Below are 23,506 nucleotides of genomic sequence, written 5' to 3'. Positions count from 1 at the left end.
AATTGAAGCCAGCCCTATCATTTGCGCAGAATGAGGCTGCCAACTTCAGACAGCAGATTTTGAGGTACAATGGAAGGTTAGCAAACGGTCAGTTATTTAGTTTTCACATTTAAAAGACACCCACAATGGCAGGAACCATTTGGATTTTCTGCCTCAGGCACCCAAATGTCTAGGGCGATCTCTGGCTTAGCGCCATCTCAGTTCAATTCCTGCATGTTGTCTCTTTCATTTATGAATGCCTGATGAGCATATATGACTGATGAATGCTACAGAGGAATTATAGGCGCTGTCAAATATTAAAAATAGTTCCTTGCGGCTGGTCTGTTGTTAAAAACCAATGAAATGCTTTTTAAAACCTTTTTTAAATGAAAGCTAATGCTTATTATACTTTGTGTGATTTAAGTAGAAATCAGAATTGGCTGACAGCATCAAAAACGGGTGTTTGAAAAATGTCAAGCCAATTGACTTAAGAAAGCTTGCCCACCTACAACATAAATAATATTTGTACCCCATTTAGCATAACTTCATACTGGATTTCTTCTTCAAAGAGGTTATTTTCTCATGTTATAAATGTCATACAGTTGAAAGATGCTTTTCATTTTGCCTTTCATCCAACCGACATTTATCGAAATTCTACTGGATATTTTTTATCTGCTAAACTCTCCCTCCCCAAACCCTTTGCCACAGTAAATATATTGGATATTTGAAGGAAATGACCTATTTATAATTAGTTGGAATGATGTAATCATGTAAGCCAGCTGTGTTTAATCATCTGTGAATTCCTAATTATAAATCCCAGGAGGCCATATGTGGCCAAACACAATTACCAAATTATTAAAATACGTTGAAGGTGCAAAGTTAGATTTCACCACTCTTCCTTTGAACTATGGTCATGCTTTGACAGCGATTTTACGAAGATGGTAACATTTTAAGGATGGGCATATTAAAAATATCAGAACAGTTTAAGACATTGGTGCTAACTCATCTGGCTTCTTTTAAAAATTATTATTTTCTTATTTTAAGAAGAAGCCAGATTGTTGAGGGGCTTCTGGGAGCACCAGAAATTGCTTGAGTGGGGATTGAATATGACTTAACTGCTATGGGTTAACCCAGACATAGGCAAACTCCGGCCCTCCAGATGTTTGGGACTACAATTCCCACCATCCCTGACCATCCCTGACTGATCCTGTTAGCTAGGGATGATGGGAATTGTAGTCACAAACATCTGGAGGGCCGGAGTTTGCCTATGCCTGGGTTAACCACTCATGTCTCAAACTGTTTCATTATAAAAAAAAATAAAAAATCAGTCTTAAAATGTTACTGTGGCGATCACACAGGGTCCCCGGACGTTTGACGGTCTATTGATCCCTGTGCCACCACTGTGATTGTTTCCCCGCTGCCACCAACCCGTTACTCTTGGGTACACACAGAGTCCAGACAGTTGTTAACATTAAATCAAATAAGCAAGTTTATTTTATAAGCATTAACAAGTTTATGGTTTCAGATAATTTTCCTTGTCAGTTTCTTAATCTTAGTTTCTTTACCGGCCTATACCTTCCTAATAACTTCTGATTATCCCAACTGTCTATCTGACTCCTCCTCACAGTTTCTCTCACATCAAAACTCAACCAACCCACAGACTTATCCTCCCTCTTCCTTCTCCAACTCCCAACTGACTTCCCAACAACTCCAACTCTAACTCCTCCCCTTGGGTTCCCACTGGCCAATCACTACACGCTCATTTAACCCTTTCCTTATGACCCACCTAGGAGGGCAAACGCCACAGTTACCATCTTCATAAACTTACTGAAAATTACTGGGGGGGCGGGGCGGAGCAGGCTTATGGATATCATCATCATCATCATCATTACTGAATTAACCAGCAGGTGATGATGTGAGCTCTACCAACAGAGCAGAAAGGGGGGGCAGTGTCAGCTCTTTTTACCTTTGCAAATGGGCCCCTTCTCCCTCTTGACAAGTACAATTCTGAGGTCAGTGTCACTGTTAGAAGGTTTCAGAGAGGTTCAGGAAATGGGAAGAAGCATGTCTTCCTCCATCCTCACCAGAAGAACCCCCCCCCCTTTTTAGCTGAAAAGCACGAAAATGGGCCTTTTATGCAGTTGCTCCCCCTTCGTGGAATGTTCTCCCTAGGGAGACTTGCCTGGCACCTTCATTACGTATCTTTAGGCACCAAACAGCAACGTTTCTCTATAACCAGGATTTTGGCTGATTGAAATTCTATGACCTTTTAAATGTGTTTGTGGGGGGTGTCATTGGTTTGTTTGTTTTGTTTTATCATGCATTTTGTGATCCTATTTTCTATTTTTATGTTGTGAACTGCCCTGTGATCTTTGGATGAAGGACAGTATACAAAATGAATGAATGAATGAATGAATGAATGAATGAATGAATGAATGGAAAAGCCAGTCCTGGTTTAAGAAATATGATAAATGAACAAAAACTACTGAAGAATGCCATACATTGAAAGTAGACGTGTGTTTGGGGCATAGAGTAGGCTTCCAAAATGTACTTTATGGATGCCAAAATGTGCTATTCCTTTTCAAAAATGTATTCTCCTTTGGACAGCAGGCTTCCAATCCCATATCACAATCTGTTGTGAAAAGTGTATTTACCGGTACTTTCAAAAGCTCTTTGCTATGCAGCTGATGAAACTTACCTGAGAAAACCAAGACCCCTGAACACATGAAGCTAGTTTTGGATAATAATATACGGACCAGTAATTTTTGTATGACACTTTATGTGTCATACGTTTTCCCATTTTGTCCTGCTTTCCACATTAAATTGCAGGTTGTTGGGTTTTTAAAAAAGCATTTACATATGAAAATTAGACATGCTTTCACTAGAAATAGGCATTTCTAGATGGCTTTCCTATCAAAATAGGCATTTTGATGCATTTTTTATTTTAAAAACCTGTATTGCAAAATTCTGAAAAGTATAATATCCCAAAAATGGATTTGTCCCCATCCACACATCAGTCCAGGAGAAGCAGATCAGATCAATTGATTCTGGAATTCGCAGAGATCAATTTCTTCAAATCCCCCTAGTTGTTCAATTATTTGGATCCCAAACACACCACATGATTCTGATCCATATTTCCTTATGTATGCATCCATTGAACATTGAAATACTATTTTCTTACGCTAATAACTATGGCAGGAGATTGCCTGAAGAATGTATTGTAATAGCAAATTTGAAATTGATACTAAGAGTAGTTAAATAAGATTTCTTTTCATACATCTTTTTCCTAATGAAAGGTAGAAATGGGATATAGAAAAAAGGCATAGCTGGTTTAATTTTCCTTAATAATGCCAGTATTGATGGTTAAATTTATAGGTTTTGTATCCAAAGTTTTGTGTTGTCAAAAACAGGGGTAAAAAACAAAGAGCACAACCCTTGGCAGCTGGCACTTGGATAAAAGCAAGCTTTACTTTATGCAGGAATGCTTGCAAATGATTTATTGGCCAAGGTAATTTTCTACTAGATTATAGCAATTAGAATAAATATGAACTGTCAGTGTGCCAGCTGATTTTGTGTTGACCTTTCAAAAGCCAAGTGCACATAGGCATATAGGACAATTGGCACAAAGGCAGCTCAAAGGCGTCTGTGATATGATACTTGTCATCTTACCTCCTTCCGAGACAATGAATTGGACTAATTATTAACTGTTTTGGCAAGTCGCAGCTTTCTGGAATCATATTGTTTTAGAAGTCTGCTCACTTTTTTCGGTGAGCGGTGTTGCAGCCAGGCACCCTTGCAGTGTATATAATATAATGAGGTGAACAAGTGATACTGAGGTTGCCAAGGGGGGATTCAGCCAGTGCATTACAGCTCGGGGTGGAGGATAAACTTGATTCAATATGCATTTAAAAGTGAAGCTATCTCATTTGCAGCTTTCCAAAATCATATAGGAACTGAAACAGAATCACCCTTCAAACTTCTCACTTCACATTTTGCAGAGCAGTTCTTCATCTAAGTATTGCATGCAAACAATTAAGAATGCATTATTTTGAGGTAAATCATGTTCTAAAAAGCTGAAAAAATTCATACAAAAATGCTGGTGAATTTTCATGAGGATTTTTTTTGTCTTAACCAAAATTGCAAACTGATGTGGAAATGTGGAGAATTGAATTTAGGAGTGGGGGGGGGGAGGAGAAAGTGAAACTGGTGATTCACCCATCCCTAACTGCAACCAATTTCTGTGCAACAAGGAAATACAGTTGTACCTTGGAAATTGAACAGAATCTGTTCCGGAAGTCTGTTCGATTTACAAAACGTTCAAAAACCAAATCACAGCTTCTGATTGGCTGCAGGAAGCCCCGCTGGACATTCAGGTTCCAAAAGAACGTTCATAAACTGGAACAACCACTTCCAGGTTTGCAGCATTCAGGAGCCAAAACGTCTGAGTTCCAGGGTGTTTGACAACCAAGGTACAACTGTAACTGTAAAGGAGATCAGCTACACCAGCTAGGAAACCTTTTTATAATAATATGCGGGCTGGCCCACTCATGAGGCAAGGTGAGACAACTCGGGCAGCAGTATTCACAAGGGCAGCAGATCTGGCCTCCAAGGCAGGTATCACCTGCTGACACCACTGCCTTTAAAAATTTAAAAATTTAAAAATGGAATGGCTTTCAAATAGTGCAGTGATGTTTCTGCTCTCTGTAATTTAATAGATCAGTTTTTATATTACTTTCATTCTATTATAGTTTTGCATAATTGCCTTGTGCAAATTAAAGCAACACCGACAGAATATAGAAGGCTAAAAACATATAAAAGATCGTAGTTAAAAAGTAATTAAAATATGATCTTTCATATGTTTTTAGCCTTCTGTATTTTATCAGTGTTGCTTCAATTTGCATAAGCCACAACAGCAATAGGGTGGAGGTTAAAATTGCCGTTAAAATAATGGCAGTCTTTTTAAAATTCTCTTTCCAGACCTTTTTATTTTATGTGATGGATATTATTGAGGAAACACTGAAGGGCCAAAAGGAAAATATGGGGCTGTAGGTGGGTTGAGACAAAGTGGTACATCACCACCCAGCGCTAAGCACTGCCAGACTTCAAATTCACCCTCCGAGGCAGCTGGATTATTGGCGATTATCTCAACTGTTTTCAAATCATGCACTCAAAAGAGTAAACCTCTTTTGGAGACCTGCTGGCTGCCAGAATTTTCTGTGCAGCTTTGGCAGCAGCTGCTTACAACAGATAGACAAAGAAAAGCCACAGGCAAATGTCACTGAAATGAAATCCATTGTTAGATAAAACCAACACTTTAAAATATACTTTTTAATAATAATTAGAGGTTTGAAAGTCTAGTCTCTGTTTGAATTGCTCAGCAGCAAATGAGGGGCTTGACCTTCAAAGCATCACTGGGTGTGATGTACCACAGCAGCTAAAAGAGCATCAAATGAGGAGCGATGGAGGATTCCTCTCCCCACTCTCTGGCTGAATACTAAAGGTATCGCCTCAAGTAGAGCAAGAAGTATAGACACCATTGGGGTGGGAGGCCAAACTTGTCCCCTGTCTACTGGGCAGGTGAGATAATTGCCTCATGCATTAGCTAACTGAGGTTCTGTGTGTTTACTACCAAGTTCTTTCTGTTCTTGCTTAGTTGGCTTAGCTAGTTATTTGTTGATTTGAGGAAGTACTGTGGCTTGTGATTGGTGAGAAACTGAGAGATGGGTGCCCCTAAGCAACACCATTGATGTAGAAGGTGTAGATTGGTTTCCCACAGGTTCCTGGGGAATGCAGACTGCATTCCAGCAAAGGAATAGCAACTGGACCATGTTAGGGGTGATTAATGAAGATGGGGGGAAAGGCAGCAGAGCAGGTTGTGGGAGAAAGAGGCAGTTCCGTGCGACGGGATCTTGGAGAAGGAGATCAACTCAGGCCTTGTTGCTTTAGAGGCCACCACAACAGAAATAGAAGTCTTAAATTTTAAAATAAACTCAGCATGATCCAGTCAAAGCTAAGCACATTTTGGGATGCAAACATGCTTAATATTGGCTGAATTCTCCTTGTGGTGTTTATCGTTCTTTATCTTTGAGCTTTAAGATCTGATTGCCTTTGTATGTCCATTTAAGAGTGTTCCTTCATCATATCAAAGGGAGTTTAGAAAACAATTGGTGTGATTAGTATACTTATTTGATTATGGAGAAGAAGAAGAGTTTGGGTTTGATATCCCGCTTTCTTACTACCCGAAGGAGTCTCAAAGCGGCTAATATTCTCCTTTCCCTTCCTCCCCCACAACAAACACTCTGTGAGGTGAGTGGGGCTGAGAGACTTCCGAGAAGAGTAACTAGCCCAAGGTCATCCAGCAGCTGCATGTGGAGGAGCGGAGACACAAACCTGGATCACCAGATTACAAGACTACCGCTCTTAACCACTACACCACACTGGCGATGACTGTCTCAGTGGAAGTGGGGGATTTTCCAGTGGAAGCTCCTGTTCTGCCCCTTAAAAAGAGGAAGGAGGGAAGGCGGAATTCCGTCTATGAACAGCAGATCTGACCATCTTTTGTGCTGTTGGGCTTACTGCAACATTTCTGACAATTCACACCCATCTGCAGCCAGTAGCCAACTCCACGCCATCCTGATTCCCACCCCAATCGGATGGAGGGCCGACTGGCTGTGCTGTAAATGGCTGGACAAAATACAGTGGGTGCTTCGCATATCAGCAGCATCTCCACACAGGGTCAGCCTCACGAGGAACAGGGTTCTGTTTAATTCCTACTAAGGGTGAAATTCCCTCACTGTTCTGTTGACAGCCCTCTAAGCAGGAAAAAGCGGGGGACCTTTGGGTATCAGTACAGTTACTTTCTGCCCAAAGGCTTGCTAGTGAATTATTTCTTTCCTTTCCCTCATTATCCCATATCACAAACGACGACTGCAACATCCTCAAGTTTAAAAAAGAAGGTTTGCATTTTGAGGGGAAGAAGGAACTCACAGAAAACCACAAATCCAACGTTCAGTCCCCTTTGGACATTCTTGTGACATTCTCTGGGTGTTACTGAATGTCTTTTCTGTGTTGCAAGAGAACAGTCTGCAACTGGATGGGAATCTGTCTCGAAATGGGGGGGGGGGGTTGGGAGGGAGTCTTTTATGCATTCTTTTTTGAATTTTTTTTACATTTGCTCATTGGGTGAAATAAAACCACTGTTAATAAACTGAGTTTGGTTTGTTTTTTAAGGGTGGGGGGGAAGTGTGAGTATTGAGACCTCCATTTGGCAGGATCAATAGGGGCAGTAACAGAAGCATAATTGTGGTTGTTGCTACTGGCAACTACCTTTATGTCCTGTATGAAGAGTCTGTACAAATATATTTGAGGGCCATTTTCTTTCAATAAATGCGGACCACATGCCAAGAACATCATAGTTAGTGCTCTTAACATAGGCACTGCATCAAAGATATTGAAATTACTATTCATGTATAATAATGTAGGCTTTTTTTAAAAAAAAAAAACAGTTCTGAAGCTGCAAGTTATCATGAGAAAAGATCCATTCAGATGTCTGTCTGTTTGCAGATTAGGGAAAAAATGGGAGGCAATGTGTATTAAGACAACAGTATTACAGACTTGATTCCTCTCCCTTCTGTCATACACACAGAACTTCAATGCCTTTGTTTTCTGTAGCCTTAGAATAGGATATTATACTAAGTATGTCAGCATAAGTGGCCTTAAATTAAGGCTTAAAGTGGAAAAAAAAGTCCATGGAGGATGGTTCTAGCAATGGCTTTTAGTGATAACTAAGGGATGCGGGTGGCGCTGTGGGTTAAACCACAGAGCCTAGGGCTTGCCAGTCAGAAGGTCGGCGGTTCGAATCGCCGTGACGGGGTGAGGTCCCATTGCTCAGTCCCTGCTCCTGCCAACCTAGCAGTTCGAAAGCACGTCAAACTGCAAGTAGATAAATAGGTACCACTCCGTCAGGAAGGTAAACGGTGTTTCCGTGCGCTGCTCTGGTTCACCAGAAGCAGCTTAATCATGCTGGCCACATGACCCGGAAGCTGTACGCCAGCTCCCTCGGCCAATAAAGTGAGATGAGCGCCGCAACCCCAGAGTCGGCCATGACTGGACCTAATGGTCAGGGGTCCCTTTACCTTTACCTTAAGGAAGAAGCTGTCATCATGTAGAAGCAATTTGTCTTTGAGTTCAAGGTGTTCAGAATAAGCAAATGAATAATGTTTGTATTCATCTTGCTCTGTTTCTGAGCTTCTTTATGCCACTTGGCTACTCACTACATAGTAAGGTAAAATGGTTGCACCATGGCAATTCTTATTTCTGTTGTTGTTTAGTCGTTTAGTCCGACTCTTCATGACCCCATGGACCAGAGCACGCCAGGCACTCCTGTCTTCCACTGCCTCGCGCAGTTTGGTCAGACTCATGTTTGTAGCTTCGAGAACACTGTCCAACCATCTCGTCCTCTATCATCCCCTTCTCCTTGTGCCCTCCATCTTTCCCAACATCAGGGTCTTTTCCAGGGAGTCTTCTCTTCTCACGAGGTGGCCAAAGTATTGGAGCCTCAGCTTCAGGATCTGTCCTTCCAGTGAGCAGTCAGGGCTGATTTCCTTCAGAATGGATACGTTTGATCTTCTTGCAGTTATTTCTGTAGGCTGCCAGAAAACATGAAATATGTTTACTATTTAGGGCAAAAGGCTGCCAACCCACTCCACATTTGGACACTAGGCTGAAAAACTGATCTGATGGTGCTTCAGAACAATATGTGGCTGTCAATCCAGATGGAAGGGAGATGTAGTCAGGGACAATTTGTAACTATAGGGATGCGTCTTGTAGTTCACTTAAGAAGTCTTTAGAAAGTTCCGAAGTTGTAATCCAGCAGTGATTGAATAAGTGAGAAGGCCTGTCCTATCCTAAATGCACTTATTTGGATGTGGGTCCCGGCTTAATATGATCAAATGTTCATCACCAAATTAATCTGTGGGGAAACCAGTGTTGCTGTTGTTTTTCAGCCAGTACTCACCAGGACTCAGTTCTGACACCTTTCAGGTGGGCACTATTGCCATTATAAGAGAACAAGGAAGCCATTCATGGTGAGTTCTGGCACCTCTTTTTTGAGAAAAATAGCACTGGGGGAAACCATTTGTTTCAGCAGAAGCAAGGTGGTATAACTGAGCTAACATTTAGCTAAAAGTTCTAAATGCAATTCGTGGGCCCAGGCACAGTGAACCTGTGAATGCCGGGGGCAACCCAGGGACAGAGTACCGTATTTTTCGCTCCATAAGACGCACCTTTTTCCTCCTAAAAAGTAAGGGGAAATGTCTGTGCGTCTTATGAAGCGAATGCTGCGTGGAGGAGGAACGGACGGGAGCCATGGCTCCCATCCTTCCCTCCTCTGTGGCTCGCTTTAAAGCAGCAAAGCAGGACAGGAGCTGCTTACACGGGTGTAAAGCAAGCACAGCAGAAGCCATGTAATCCCGTGTAATGGAAATTGAATCAGATTTCTCCCTCATTCCTCCCTCATATGAAAGCCCCCAGAGCTCTCAGCAATGAACAAAAAGGAAGAAAGTCCCACTTCTTTTGGCTTTATTAAAATAATTGTGTAGGGCCAAACCATACAGTCCTTAGATCTAAGGGACTCAATGTGGGAAGCTTATATACTTCTATTGCCTGTCCCCTTACTAGGGGGTAAGGTCTCTCTTCATTTGTTAATGGCAGCGATGATGGTTCTTAATGCCACTGTTGACTGCTGTTCACTTTACATGGTTGAAATATTATTCTGATATACCGGCAGGTTATTAAATAGTTTAGTACAACATTTGATTCAGAATATTTATTTTCTTGTCTTCCTCCTTTAAAAACTAGGTGCGTCCTATGGTCAGGTGCGTCTTATAGAGCGAAAAATACGATAATGAAGAAACGATAAAGGCAGTTCTTGGGATTAAATTGGCCACAACTTTATTGAGCGCAGTTGTAATATGGTCTTGGCTTAGGTGCATATTCTGTATTAACCAGTCCAATCTGTTGGCTGATTATTCCATCAGGGCTGATCCTGGATTAAGGACCACCCCATGACACACAACAAATGGAGGAGTCCCTCCAGGTTGTCATTTTGTAGAGGATCTGAGGCCTGTCAACCCACATTTGGATATACGGACAGAGGCTGTTAGGATATTCCATTCCACTTTAAGTACAGGCATGACTGTTGTATGTCACATGCCTATTTACACTCCAGCACAGCTTTCTGGGAACTTACGTTTGTGTATAGCTATTACTTATGCTGCTTGCTTGGACACGGAGGAGAGAAGACATGTTTTCATCTTATCCTGATGTATGCTGAATAAACTGCTTGTAAATATGCTCATCACAGCCTCTCCCTGCCACTTCTGTTGTGCAGCGTTATTTACTCCGCTGAGTGTGCGTGCTCAGCTTCTGAAGGCTTTGGAAGCTAGAGTCACAGTTTCACGCTGATCCAAAGACTGGAAATCGCCCAGCACACTGGCCCTTGATTCCTTGGCTGCATCGATTGCCCTTGATTCCTTGGCTGCATCCCAACAGAGGCATCCCTACCAGACCCCTTTACTAGGGGGTCTATTTCAAAAAGTGAAAATCCAGACTTAATGCAATTCAGTGCCTTATCTGTCAACCCATTGCTATGAGGCAGGCAAAAGCCCCAGACAGGTCCAATTAGTCTGCAAACAAATTGTTCCCTGGCCCCAACTATGGTGACCAAATAATTCCACAGCAAGGCCAAAACATGCCCTGCCCACTCACCCTCGGGTGTAGCATCCCACATCATAAAGGGAGGGAGGGTGGGAAATCTAATGCTGACCTCCACTGTTGGGTGCCAGCACAGCCAGAATTTATGAGCAAATGGTGGACCTGACTGAAGCCAGGTTAGAGTCAGGTCTAGAACCAGGGTGCTACCACTCCCTGCCTGCCAGTGCAAATTTAAAATTGGCAGGGAGAGTCCTAACCACCCCAGCAGCCAATGGAGGAGCTGATTTCATCTGTTGGCTGTGCAGGAAGCCAATGGATGCTCCCAAACCTTTGGAGGCTGGGCTGGGCCTGCAATTGTCATTTCCCGTAAACAGTCCTTTCCTATGAAAATGGAAAATTGGAAGAAATAAGGGGGTGGGGATGGAAAGTAAACCCCCTACCACATTTCTGAAAATGTTTTCTTCTGCTTTTTTTTGGGGGGGGACCCCAAATGCCCTACCATCCAGCCTGTAAATGGGATTGCAAAAGTGGGGAAGGGGCATATTCGGTTCAGCCCAACTTTGAGTTCAGCCCTACTTTGAAAGTAGAGGTCTCATACTAAATATTTGACATGGATGTAGAGGAGGGGACAGAGGAGTGAGAGATCAGCTCATGAAGGATACAGGAAATCATTTGCAAAGTGGTGTATTTGGGGTGAAGTTTGGAACCCACTGACATGTCCTCGGTGAACATCTTACGTTTGTGTAAAGCACAAATAGGAAAACCTATTTTCCAACCAATATTTATTTTGAGAAAGTGACATTTTGACTTTGCTCTGATGTTTGTTAGACCCGCACATAGCATGTGAGACTTGGATCATTCTTGAGGTCTTGGATATATACTCAGGAGAATCCTTCAAGGTTTTCTTGAATCGGGAAAAGTGCGGGACATTGCCAGTTGTATCTTGTAGAATAAATCATTTCCATATTAAATTATGTCTCCGCAAGTTTGAGCGGCTCATAGATTTAATTTAAGAATAATAATTTTCCAGAGCCTTGAATCTGTAGATTGTGCGTTTTATTTCCATAGCCTCACAGCTTTTACCTGTTAAATTATTTGGATCCTGAAGTACTTTCAAGAGGAAATAAAAGCCCAGATAATTTCGCCTGCTGCAATCCACTCAAATCTTTTTAAAGCTGTTAAGTGGGTGATTCACCTGAGAGGAGAACATACCATGCTAAAGTGATTGGCTGCCCTAGGCATGCAGAAAGGAAATACAAATGAAATCTTCATGTGGTTGTCATGACTTGTTCCACTTAAAGGGGTTTCACAAGCTTTGTGCTGCTGCTTCCATACTTCATAAATGTAGGCAATTTGAAATGAAAGCCTATACACTGCACTGTCTGCAGCATTTTAATCATAAATCGTTATAGCTGTAGAGAGTGTGGACAGCGGTTTTTCAAGGATGCAGCTTTTGTTATCTCCCAACACCCTGAAATATATGTGAAGACTGTAGAACTTGTGGTTGTGCTATCAGCCCAAATATTAACCAGTTGTTCTAGTATAGCATTAATCCAGATTAATCTGCTTTATTTCTATGCTGTCTGGCAAAACATAAAAAACTACCCTCCCAACAGAGATTCAATCCTTATTGCCCCCCCCCCCCCGCACCTGCTGTTTGCATTCTAAGCAAACATTTACATAAAGGGTGTTGTCACATCTTGTTTGCCCCCCTATCCCTTTGAATTTGAGCAAAATAACTAGTTGAAATCTGTCCAGATAAATCCAGCGATGCTCCAGACATTTGGGACCCCCTCTCTGGGTCTATACATTGTTCTGGATATGTCAGATCCGGGATTCTACTAGTGAAAACAATACACCTTTCTCTCTGTTTCAACTGTTAGTTTGTCAGAACAGCAGTTGAGTCTTGTCTCCGCTGTGTTTCAGTAATATCTCTGTACATGGCTAGAGGATGGTGGGTATGGTTGCTGCTACCAATTGAGCAGTGGTCAGGCATTACACACATCCAATCAGTTCTGATCTGGTAATATAAAACTTCTTGACTGTGTCCAGTTTGAGCAAGCAATTACTTGGGAAGGGATATGGCTCAGTGGTACAGCACATACTTCGCTTGTGAAGGTCCTGGGTACACTGGGAGAGACCCCCTCCCCATCTGAAATTATGGAGGACTTCTTTCAGATGGTGTAGACCAGGAGTGGGGAACCTATGGCCTTCCAGATGTTGCTGAACTAGAACCCCCATCAGCACCAGCTAGCATAGCAAGCGGTCAGGGATTATGGGAATTGTGGCCCAGAGACATCTTGTTCCCCACCCTTGGTATGGACAATACTGAACTACATGGACCAGTATAAGGCAACTTACATTCCTAGGTACAGCTTTCAGATAGCATATTACTGCCGACTGGCTTAATTTGCTAGCTGCTCAGCTGCTCAGCTCAATACCTGCCTGGTTGGTATCTAAAGGTAAAGGGACCCCTGACCATTTGGTCCAGTCATGGCCGACTCTGGAGTTGCGGCTCTCATCTTGCTTTATTGGCCGAGGGAGCCGGCGTACAGCTTCCGGGTCATGTGGCCAGCATGACTAAGCCGCTTCTGGTGAACCAGAGCAGCAGCACACGGAAACGCTGTTTACCTTCCCACCGGAGCGGTACCTATTTATCTACTTGCACTTTGACGTGCTTTCGAACTGCTAGGTTGGCAGGAGCAGCGACCAAGCAACGGGAGCTCACCCCATCATGGGGATTCAAACCGCCGACCTTCTGATCGGCAAGTCCTAGGCTCTGTGGTTTAACCAACAGCACCACCTGCATCCCGGTTGGTATCTACTTGCCTGCAAACTAACCGGTCTCTGTTGGGCCATGCCAATTCCTTGCTGATCCAAACAGATTAGCGGGAGGCGCCAACACAAATGGCAAAGTTGAAATAACAACTGTAGTGCCAAACTCTCAACCTAGTTGTTATGCCTGCAGCTGAACTACCTTCCTCTTCCTCCCACTTTAGCAGAAGTCACTGTTATCTGGAAGTTCCTTTCACACTTCTTATCGTTGCACAAACCCTCAGAAGGAGATTAAAGTCTGTTCTTTTCTGCTCCATTTGTACATTCTAATAGTTTGCAAAAAAAAACCACCTATCTTAATTAACTTCTGTTTGCTAATTACATTGGCTAACCTGCAATGAAAGTAAACTCTGGTTTCATCTACTAATTTGGCTCATTTGGAGTTGAATTGCTGTGAGCAACTTAAGTGATACAGGCCAACAGTGGTAGAGAGGGAGATCGGGACCCCCGAATGAGTGGTGGTTTGAGTTGTGTTGATTGCTTGCATGTGTAGATGCTGTTTTCACATGTCCTGTTCAGTGTGTGAAAAGCACATTTTCATCCAAGCTATAACATGCTCTCTTTCTTGCCTGAATCTTGCTCAGCAACGTAATTGTAGGAAAGCCTTTCCTAGCTCCAAGATTCCAGATAATGTTTATAAATCAGTCCTTTCATTAAATGCCAGTGTAAAAATGCTTTGCCTATATAAAAATAACCAGCACTTGCTATTTTAAAAATGGTCTGGAGATTACAGTGCTCTCAGTTGACAATTTATTGGATAGTAAATTAAGCAGGAGAAAGTTAGACCTTGATATTGAATCTTGATGTGAAATAGGGTTTCAGTAGATTATTTTCTTTAGCTATCTGGATGACATGATAAGGGAACAGAACAAGCCCACAACAAATCCAGAGCTATCTGATATTTCTTCAAGTTTATCTCCACTATCTAGCATTTAACCTGCTTTGTTGATCTTCCAAACACAACTGATTTGATTAATAGATATGATTTTTCTAACCTTATAAAAACTTATTGAGAAGACAGGAAAAAGAAAGCTGTGAAACTGAAAATCCATTAATACTGGATGATAAATTAAGCAAGCATTTCAAAAGAATAAGAAAAATACATTTTGTACTAGATAAATTGTCTAGGACTGTAAACCTATACACATTAGCCTGGACATAAGTACCGTTGAGTAAACGTTTATAGGGTTACAATATAAATAAGTATACATAATACCCAGAGACTGAAAACCTAAAAGGAATTCACTTCACTTGTTGGACGTGTTCACAGTATACTCTTGAAATTCATTGTTGTCAGGAACTTAAATATATTGATTTCAACGAGTTTACACTGGGTATGACATAGTTGGACATCACCCTTAATATCCAAGTAATCTAAAAACTGAGCACTTATCATAGTGCTCAAAATCTAACTCATAATGACTTCATTGAAATAAAACTGTCATAGAAGTAGCGTGACTAATTTTGAATTCCTCTCATCAAGTGAATGCAAAGAGCCTAGAGGATATAAGGAAGTCAGTGATAGGAGCCTGCAGGAGCATCCCAAAATAAATATTAGGCTACATAATATACCATACTAATTAATTTCTATTTTCACAAAGATGAAACGGAGACTTCTTAAAGAACAGATGTCACAGTCCAGCACAAGGTAAAGAACGCTTAAGCCCATTGGGACCAAAGGTCTTAAGTACAACTAATTCTCTGCTGCCTTGTGGAAAGGCACCTCACATTCTTAGCCGGGGGGAGGGAAAGGACACCCTTTTCTTTTTCATTAGATTAATGAGCATATAATGTATTCAAATAAGCTCTGTTTATTTTAATGTGCTTCTAAATTCCAGTTAGAAACAATGGATTCATTCAGGCAACGTCAAGTTGAAGTCAAAGATAATCCGTACCCCTGCAGTTTAATGAAAAATGCATTAATACCAATCAAATGACGGAGAGATAGAAACTGGAAATGACTCTCATGTGTTGTTCTTTGGTAGTGGGTGGGAGGGTCCCCCCCCCCCAAGCTAAGTGCTATAAACAACAAAACGGTTCTTTGAAGATGTATTTTGATACCTCAGCCATTAAGTCATTTATTACTGCATACTCTTTTGCCAGACCAGCAGTCGCTGGGGCTAACAAACTTCAAAAAGTCCATAAGGGGCATGGGGAAAATAATAATCACTACTTAGGAAAAATATCCCTAGCAGCTGCTTTGGTTGCCATCAAGTCCCTGGGCAATGTTCATATTCTCAGCCCAAATGATTGCTTTGGGCACGGATGCTCCCAAACAGTCATGGCTGTGCAGCTGGAAAGATGGACAAGCCAAAAAGCCCCTTCCATCTGCCAAGCTGCAGGAGGGCAAGCTGTTTGACAAACTATTAAATAAATCAACTGCAGAGGGGAGGAAGGGGCGAACATATAATGCAGTTGACATCCTAAGAAGGAGCTCACCATGACTTCACACGTTCCTATTTGCAAGTTAATGGACTGATGGAAACAGCCTAGAAGCCTTTCCTCTGGGAAAAAGGCTCCATGTTGGAGAGTCAAGAGTAACGTCTAGCCATTATCCAACATTCTGTTGAACTTAACTTGCTTTGTTTACTCAGAAGGGACATAGGAGGCTTACTTCAAGTAAGCATGCTTGAGGAAAGGTGGAATGGTTAATTTCAGCTTTTCATTTTTACAAAATTAAATTCAGTTCTCCACATATCCAAGTCAGTCTTTTTTTAAAAAAAGAAGTCCTCATGAAAATTCATCAGCATTTTAGCTCAATTTCTCCTAAAATGCACATTTTTGTATGCATTTTTTCTCTAAAATACACATTTTTGCAAAGCAGTGTCCCCTAATTTAATGTATTCTTGAATAATCATGAATTTGTATGCAGACTTTGTCCTAGAATGTACACTTTTGAAACACTTTACTTGGCTGGAGAATTTCATTGCGAAATTCGGAGAAGTGCAAAATTCAAAGAACAACTGTTTTGGGCCACACATTAGTTTGAAAAGTGCAGATTAGGGAGGTTCACCTTTAGCTGTGAACTGAATCAAATTTCTACCCCATCCCTAAGTATGCCAAGCCAAGCCTATACATGCCTACACAGATACAAACCCCATTAGTTTCAACAGGACTTAACAGGTAGGACTTAACATATAGGATTGTAACCTAAATTATTTCTTCATACACACACACACACACAGACAGACACAGACACAGACACTGTTTTACAATTTTGAATAATCATTTAAACATTAAAATATCAATGACTTCTCTTCCTCTCTTTCCATTGTTAACTTTGCATACCATAAATCCCTGCATATTTTACATAAACTAAACCATTCAATATTCCATTATTATATCCATCAAAACTTATTTACACTGTTGAATTTATCTTAATGCTGCCAGGGTTTTCAAGTGTATACAATTTCCCCCCATATATTCAATAAACGTTTTCCAATCTTTTCTAAATGTATGTTCTTGTTCTCTTATTCTATATGTTAAGTCTGCAAGCTGTGCATATTCCATCAGCTTAAGTTGCCACTCTTCTTTTGTTGGGACCTCACTCATGTTCCATTTTGGGGCTAACAAAACACAGGCTGCAGTAGTAGCATGCATAAATAACATTTTGGGAATTTCCGTCTGAAATAATAATAATAATTATAATAATAATAATAATAATAATAAATTACCCCACCCAACTTGCTGGGTCTTCCCAGCCACTCTGGGCAGCTTTAAACAGGATATTAAAAACATGATAAAACATCAAACTTTAAAAACTTCCCTAAACAGGGCTGCCTTCAGCTGTCTTCTATAAGTCAGACAGTTGTTTATTTCCTTGACATCTGATGGGAGGGTGTTCCACAGGGCGGGCACCACTACGGAGAAGGCCCTCTGCCTGGTTCCCTGTAACCTCACTTCTCTCAGTGAGCAAACTGCCAAAAGGCCCTCAGAACTGGACCTCAGAACTCTGGTGTTTTCTTCAATCATTTTTCAGTGATTTTTTCAGTCATTATGGATTATACCCTTTTACATGTCCATAATTATTTCTTCATTAGTCCTCAGTAGCATGACAGAAGGAAAATCAGGAGCAATGCTTTGCTCTTTTTTCAGTTTAGAAAAATGGAGAGTGTCTATAGAAAAGGCCAGATGGCATTAAATTGTTTTAAATCACCAACCAAATATGTCCTTCACTTGGACTAAGCTATTTTCCAAAAGCAGTTAAAAGTCATGGGGTTGGAAGGACTGCTTCAGAATCCAACCCTGTGCAACAAGGTGTTTCAGACATAACACATGCAACAATTCAGCCCTTGTGTCTAAATTACAGTGTGTGAGACATGCTTTAAATGCCTTCAGTTGTTGAGCTATAGAAGATTCCTTTTTAAACAAATTATATGGAAGAAAATTTTGGTGTGTTGTTTTTACCACCATGGAGGAAGAGATTTTAATTGTTTCAGCAGGTATAGATACGGAGTAGGTGAGAGAAGACCCCAGAAAACAATCTCAATTGCCAAATAAAGAATGAGAAGTATTAGGGAAACTATGGCACCAAGCAAAAGTAGCAAATGGAAAGGGAAAAATCACCTTTTTATGTTATCATGGGGACTGTTTATTAGCTTTGCAGAAATCAACACACACATAGCAAAGTAGTTAAATAAGTTTGAAGCTGTTCATCTCTCCTGATATTACAAAAATAAGCCAAATGAAGTAGTTAGATTTGAATTTTAGTGACTATTTTTATGTGAAGTTTTTCCTATTCTTTCCTTTAGAAGTTGTAAAAGATTGGTTTGACTTGATGATCTGTATTTCTTTTCTCCTGTAAAAGAATTGCCATTGTACCTGATTTTGGAAGAGAAATAAAACAATTTAGGTTTTTTTAAAAAAGTATTACCGAATTAAAAAGAAGCTATGAGGTAACCTGATTAGCAGGAGAATATCTGAACTTAACTGATAACATTTGAAATTTATCCAGGCATTTGTATATAGCTAACAGATGTTAGTGAGGACAGGTGGTCTTCTGTGCTCTTTGTAATACACCAGATTTCTATCCATTCTGAGGATTAATGCTAAAATAACAAACCACTGATGAGACTGCAGTAAATAACAAAGCTGATAGATTCCATTGCAGGCTTAAAAACAGCTACTAATTTCCTTACCTGTACTTCGTTAAAAACTGTTTCCATGTACTCATTTATGAAAGTTTTTATGAAGTTGATATTTTATTTCCTCTAAAAGATTATTATAAGTATGTGTGTGTCCATGACCTAGAAAATATTTTTATTTGATAAGCTGTCATAGCAACTACACACTGTTCATTCAGTGGGAAAGCAGTTGGGGAGAGATTACTAATGCTGGCATCCATCTGTCTTGAGAGACAATGGCCATCACGTGTGCTATCCAGGGGGTAAAGTCAAACTGCTGGAGAGTTACAGCGTCTGCTGTGGCAGTACAGACCAATACAGGAGAGACATGTTTTATTGCAGCTGGGGCAGGTGAAGGTGCCTGGTTTTGCTGTTACAGGTACACCATGGTGTTTCTTCTCTCTGTGCTCCTCCCAGCGGTTTAGATTACTAAATGCTCATTAGCAAGAATGTTTATTCATTTGAGTCCTAGGCTGAACGTTCCCCAAGGAGATCTTTCAGCCACATTTGGGAAGTGGGAAATTACTTCATTATGTTTGCATTTGGCTGCCTTGTGGAGGGTAGCAAAATGGCACTATTGCTCTGTCTAGCAATGTGGAGTCACACAAAGTGGGTTCTTGGGGACCAGTGCCATCCTCCCTTCTGAAACATACACCATCAGTTATCAGTTGATGACCATTGAAAGGGGGTGCTGCTTGCGCCCCCACCACTGCTAAGCCCATTCCCTGTATCTTTTAAACTTAACTCATTTCTTGTCTGGTGCCAAAATATTCCCGCCTCATTTTTGCTAGCTGTCAGCAGGGCGCTTAAAATGTTTGTGCGTATTGGGAGGTGAGAGATTTAACAAGCCTAATTGATTTACCAAGAGCTCCATATCAGTCAGCTCCATGCTGATTCAAGGGTAGTCATAAGCCTGAACAGAACTTCTCCATATCGCTACACTCTCATCAGCATGCAGTCCTTTCCCCCAAGTTCTCCCCACCTTCCCCCAATTTCTGTGGTAGCTGTTTGACTCTAGAAACAGACAGGGCCATTTAACAAGCACCACAGTTGCTTCTCTGGTTGAAGCGGAGAGAAAGTGCATGGCTACCTACGACTTGAGCAATCTCAAAGCTGTGACAAAAAGCGAGGTCCTACACATGGTTCTGCTATTTTTTAAATCACAGAATTGTAGAGTTGAAAGGGACCATACATGTTATCTAGTTCAACCCCCTGCAATGCAGGAATCTCAGCTAAAGCGTCAATGACAGATGGCCATCCGACCTCTGCTTAAAAACCTCCAATGTGCATCTGTGTATATCATGGGATTTTTGACTGCATGGACTTTATGTGTGGTCCAATTCACATATACACACCAGGCTGAATGAATCCTTCCTGCACTGGTGTTATCTAGTGTTGTTACAATTGCAACGTAAAATATCTCAGAGGTGTTATGGGTCCAGTCATGTATACAGTGGTACCTCGGGTTACATACGCTTCAGGTTACATATGCTTCAAGTTACACACTCCGCTAACCCAGAAATAGTGCTTCGGGTTAAGAACTTTGCTTCAGGATAAGAACAGAAATCGTGCTCTGGCGGCACAGCAGCAGCGGGAGGCCCCATTAGCTAAAGTGGTGCTTCAGGTTAAGAACAGTTTCAGGTTAAGTACGGACCTCCGGAACGAATTAAGTACTTAACCTGAGGTACTACTGACTCTTACATATCCACCAAGAGAGAGCCAGGGAATGGATGCATTCAAGCTTAAATGACAAACAATAACAAAAGCCAGTATACTGTACTTTTGCTGTGATTACTTATTACCTCATAATAGTGATGTCAGTGCTATCAGCTCAGCTCAGTCACCTCTCCTCCTTTTCTTGAAGTAGAGATATGTGTGTCTTTACTACACATTCCTAATACAGAGACTTATTTCATTTCATTGAGTGATTCCACAATGTGGAACCAGTGACTCAGCAATATTTTTATTCTATTCTAAAACTACGTTATCATTTAAATAGACGGATTAAAGCTTTTTAAAGCAGCTGTTCATGATAGACTCAACAATTGCCTTGTATTTTGACATTTCCAGAGATTCGGAGTACAGACAACTTTGTTGTCCACCTGTCATCTTTCTCTAACTTATACAGTGTCCGTCAATTCAGTCAGAGAAACTTGCCTCCTGCACTCTAAACAGTCTTTCTACTGAACGTGATAGGCCTGTTCTCATTTTTCCACCATCTTTGAGTGGTTGCCCTTTGGCTGCTGTCAAAAGATGAACAGTCGTCTCCAAAGCATCAGAAGCAGCTATGTATTTTAGATCTCCAAATACAACCAGAGGCTGGATTGAATGCTGTATCATAACCAGTCGCTTCCCTAATGTTTCTCAAAACTAATTTCTATTATGGTGTAGTGCTAGGACAGTTCCAAAAATCATTAAAGCAAATTAGCTACAATTTTGTCCATCTCCAACTTATCCCATATCCCAATCGAAGACAGAATCAGTAATGGGTTTTCCTGAGATTTGTACAGCGTGTTAGCCATGTAGCCATCATCAGACCCAAGCATTGCTTGCACAGCAATACATGCTTGCTGAGGAATAGCCACACATGTTCTGAATCTAGAGGAGCCAACTTTCATCCAGTGCCCGTAGCTATCTCTTAAACAGCAAGTTGATCTGCAGCAATTAAACAGGTAATAATGTATAGCTCCATGTCATTAAAAAAAATTGCCTGCTCTTTTCAATATACCAAACCTATCTTAAAGGCACAGGGGCAAACCAGGCTAATTTATTTCTGGCTGGCTGGCAGCTCTTTCTGTTAGGTAGGGGAAGAGAAAATGGTTTAACCTGTCCTCCCTAAATGTGATCTTTCCCAAAAAAATAAGGTATATGGTTTCTAAACACCTTTGCAATGAGAACATAAATAAAAGATAAAAGAAAAAGTGTATATATCTCTACAATTTATTTATTATGTTTAAAATGATATGCAGCATTTCTAAAAAACAAAATGAAATGAAATGTAACTACTTTGATCACAAAAGCAAAATGAGATCTACTAACAATATAAGTTAGAGCTAACGCAAAACTGCTTGTATTAGAATTTTTGAATGATTTTGAGAGGAGGTGGGGCAGAGAAGGTGATAATTACTTTTTTTTGTATTTTCTAGGGGCAGAGTAAACATTTTGTGGGAAATATTTACAGGCACTCACATGGCCTCCATTCAGCTTGCTACCGCTTGTCTTTTTTCTTGCCCAAATGCCTCTGAGCAGTGTTTCAGCCACTGCAAAAGCAGCTGTGCAAAGTGGAAGCAGATTCCAACTCAAACCTAGTAGCAGCATAAGAAAGAATGCAGAAAGCCCAAGCTTCTCTGGAAGCCTGGCAAAAAGGCCACCATGTTCGCCATTCACCTGGTCACCCCAGTAAAGCAAGCTGTGTCATAATTTCTTATGCTTCCAGCTGGGTCAACTGGAGGTAGCCTCCCCAAACGATCTTTATTCAGCCCACGTTCTGCTGTTTTGAATAGTATACCATCCCATGCAACCAGAATGCCAGGTTTTCAGACATCAGCAGCCAATGCCACACCCCTTTTCATACTAAGGATCCCTTAATGACCATTCTCTTAGCAGTAGCATTGCCTTTAGAGTCAGAAATATACCAGAAAATAGTGGCTTTGGTTGCTGATACAAACCCAAATTGCAGTTTTTCAAGTGGGCATATAAACGCAATGGCACCAAATGCTTGGCACCGAACAATGAGTCACTTTGTAAGCCTGTGTCTCTGATGCTGAATGCAGTTACGTAAAGGGAGCCATTTGACAATTTTAAAAACCTTGGAATAGCTCAGAAATCAAATTCTGCATCTTCAATTTCATGTGATTCTAGCTCAGGGGCAGCCAACCTGGCGACCTTCAGAAGTTGTTGGACTACAGTTCCCATAATCCCTAAGCATTAGCCATCTTGGCGACAGCTAATGAGTGTTGCAGTCAGGGCCAGCCCTCCTATGAGGCCAGTTGAGGCAACCGCCTCAGGCGGCAGGATCCACAAGGACATCCGATCCCAATGCAGATCTTTATTCCCGCCTTGTTCCCGATGTAGATCTTCACTCACCCATTCTTCCCTGGAGGGGAGGCACCATTTTGTGGCCTGCCTAAGGTGCTAAAATGTCTTGGGCCAGACCTGGTTGTAGTCCAACAGAATTTGAATGGTACTCCATGGTTATAGCTGATATCAGCAAGACTGTGCTGTTTTGACTAGACCTCACCAGCATACTTGTGTGTCAGTCGTTATAGCTTGACTCTGCTATATTTTTCCCTCTCATTTCCTTATCTTATACATGTTTCCCAGGATAGCCCTCTGGTCTTACAGTCTGACAGGAATGTAACAGTGAATGCAAGAAACCACATGGGACAGTTAACGGGACAGCTGACTGTAGGTAAGTCTTATTCTCTAATGAAGCTTTTGTGTATCATGTTAACATTGTAGACACCATTTCTTTTAAATATAGTGTATAGCAGGAAGGATGCAGGAAAGGATTATCCAAGTTCAGTGCACTCTAAATGTCCTTAGCTGCAATTTTAGCAGAATTTAGCTCTGCAATGGTAATTCGATAAAAAAGATAATCTATCCCAACAAATAATTGATTGGATAAAATGAGGATTAACCCTATTAGAAAATCTTATTGCACTTCAACCTTTTCACAGGCAGATTATTCTAGAATTCTTCTAGCCTTTTAGTAAAGTGAGTTATAATTTTCATCCAACAGCAATGGTACAAAATGTGTGGGAATTATTTGCTAATATCAGAGGGTTTTCTTTTATGATTATGAAGACAAAACTCACTGCCTCTTCAAGAAAGAGGGAAAACATTCTGAACACAGT

At 41.1% G+C, this 23,506-nt stretch overlaps 1 protein-coding gene across 2 annotated transcripts in view; it reads left to right on the top strand.

Annotated features, from left to right (window-relative positions):
* Positions 1–23,506, top strand: part of SGCZ (sarcoglycan zeta) — a 542,307-nt gene that overhangs the window by 446,032 nt on the left and 72,769 nt on the right. For both annotated transcript variants that reach the window (XM_083460104.1, XM_083460103.1), the window contains one exon: positions 22,974–23,061. In XM_083460104.1, coding sequence (XP_083316230.1) covers positions 22,974–23,061 — 88 coding nt within the window. The remainder of the gene's footprint in view (positions 1–22,973; positions 23,062–23,506) is intronic.

This window comes from Podarcis liolepis, assembly GCF_965112155.1.
Source record: "Podarcis liolepis genome assembly, chromosome: 9".
Classification (NCBI taxonomy): Eukaryota; Metazoa; Chordata; class Lepidosauria; order Squamata; family Lacertidae; genus Podarcis; species Podarcis liolepis.
This window is presented reverse-complemented; position numbering and strand designations above follow the sequence as displayed.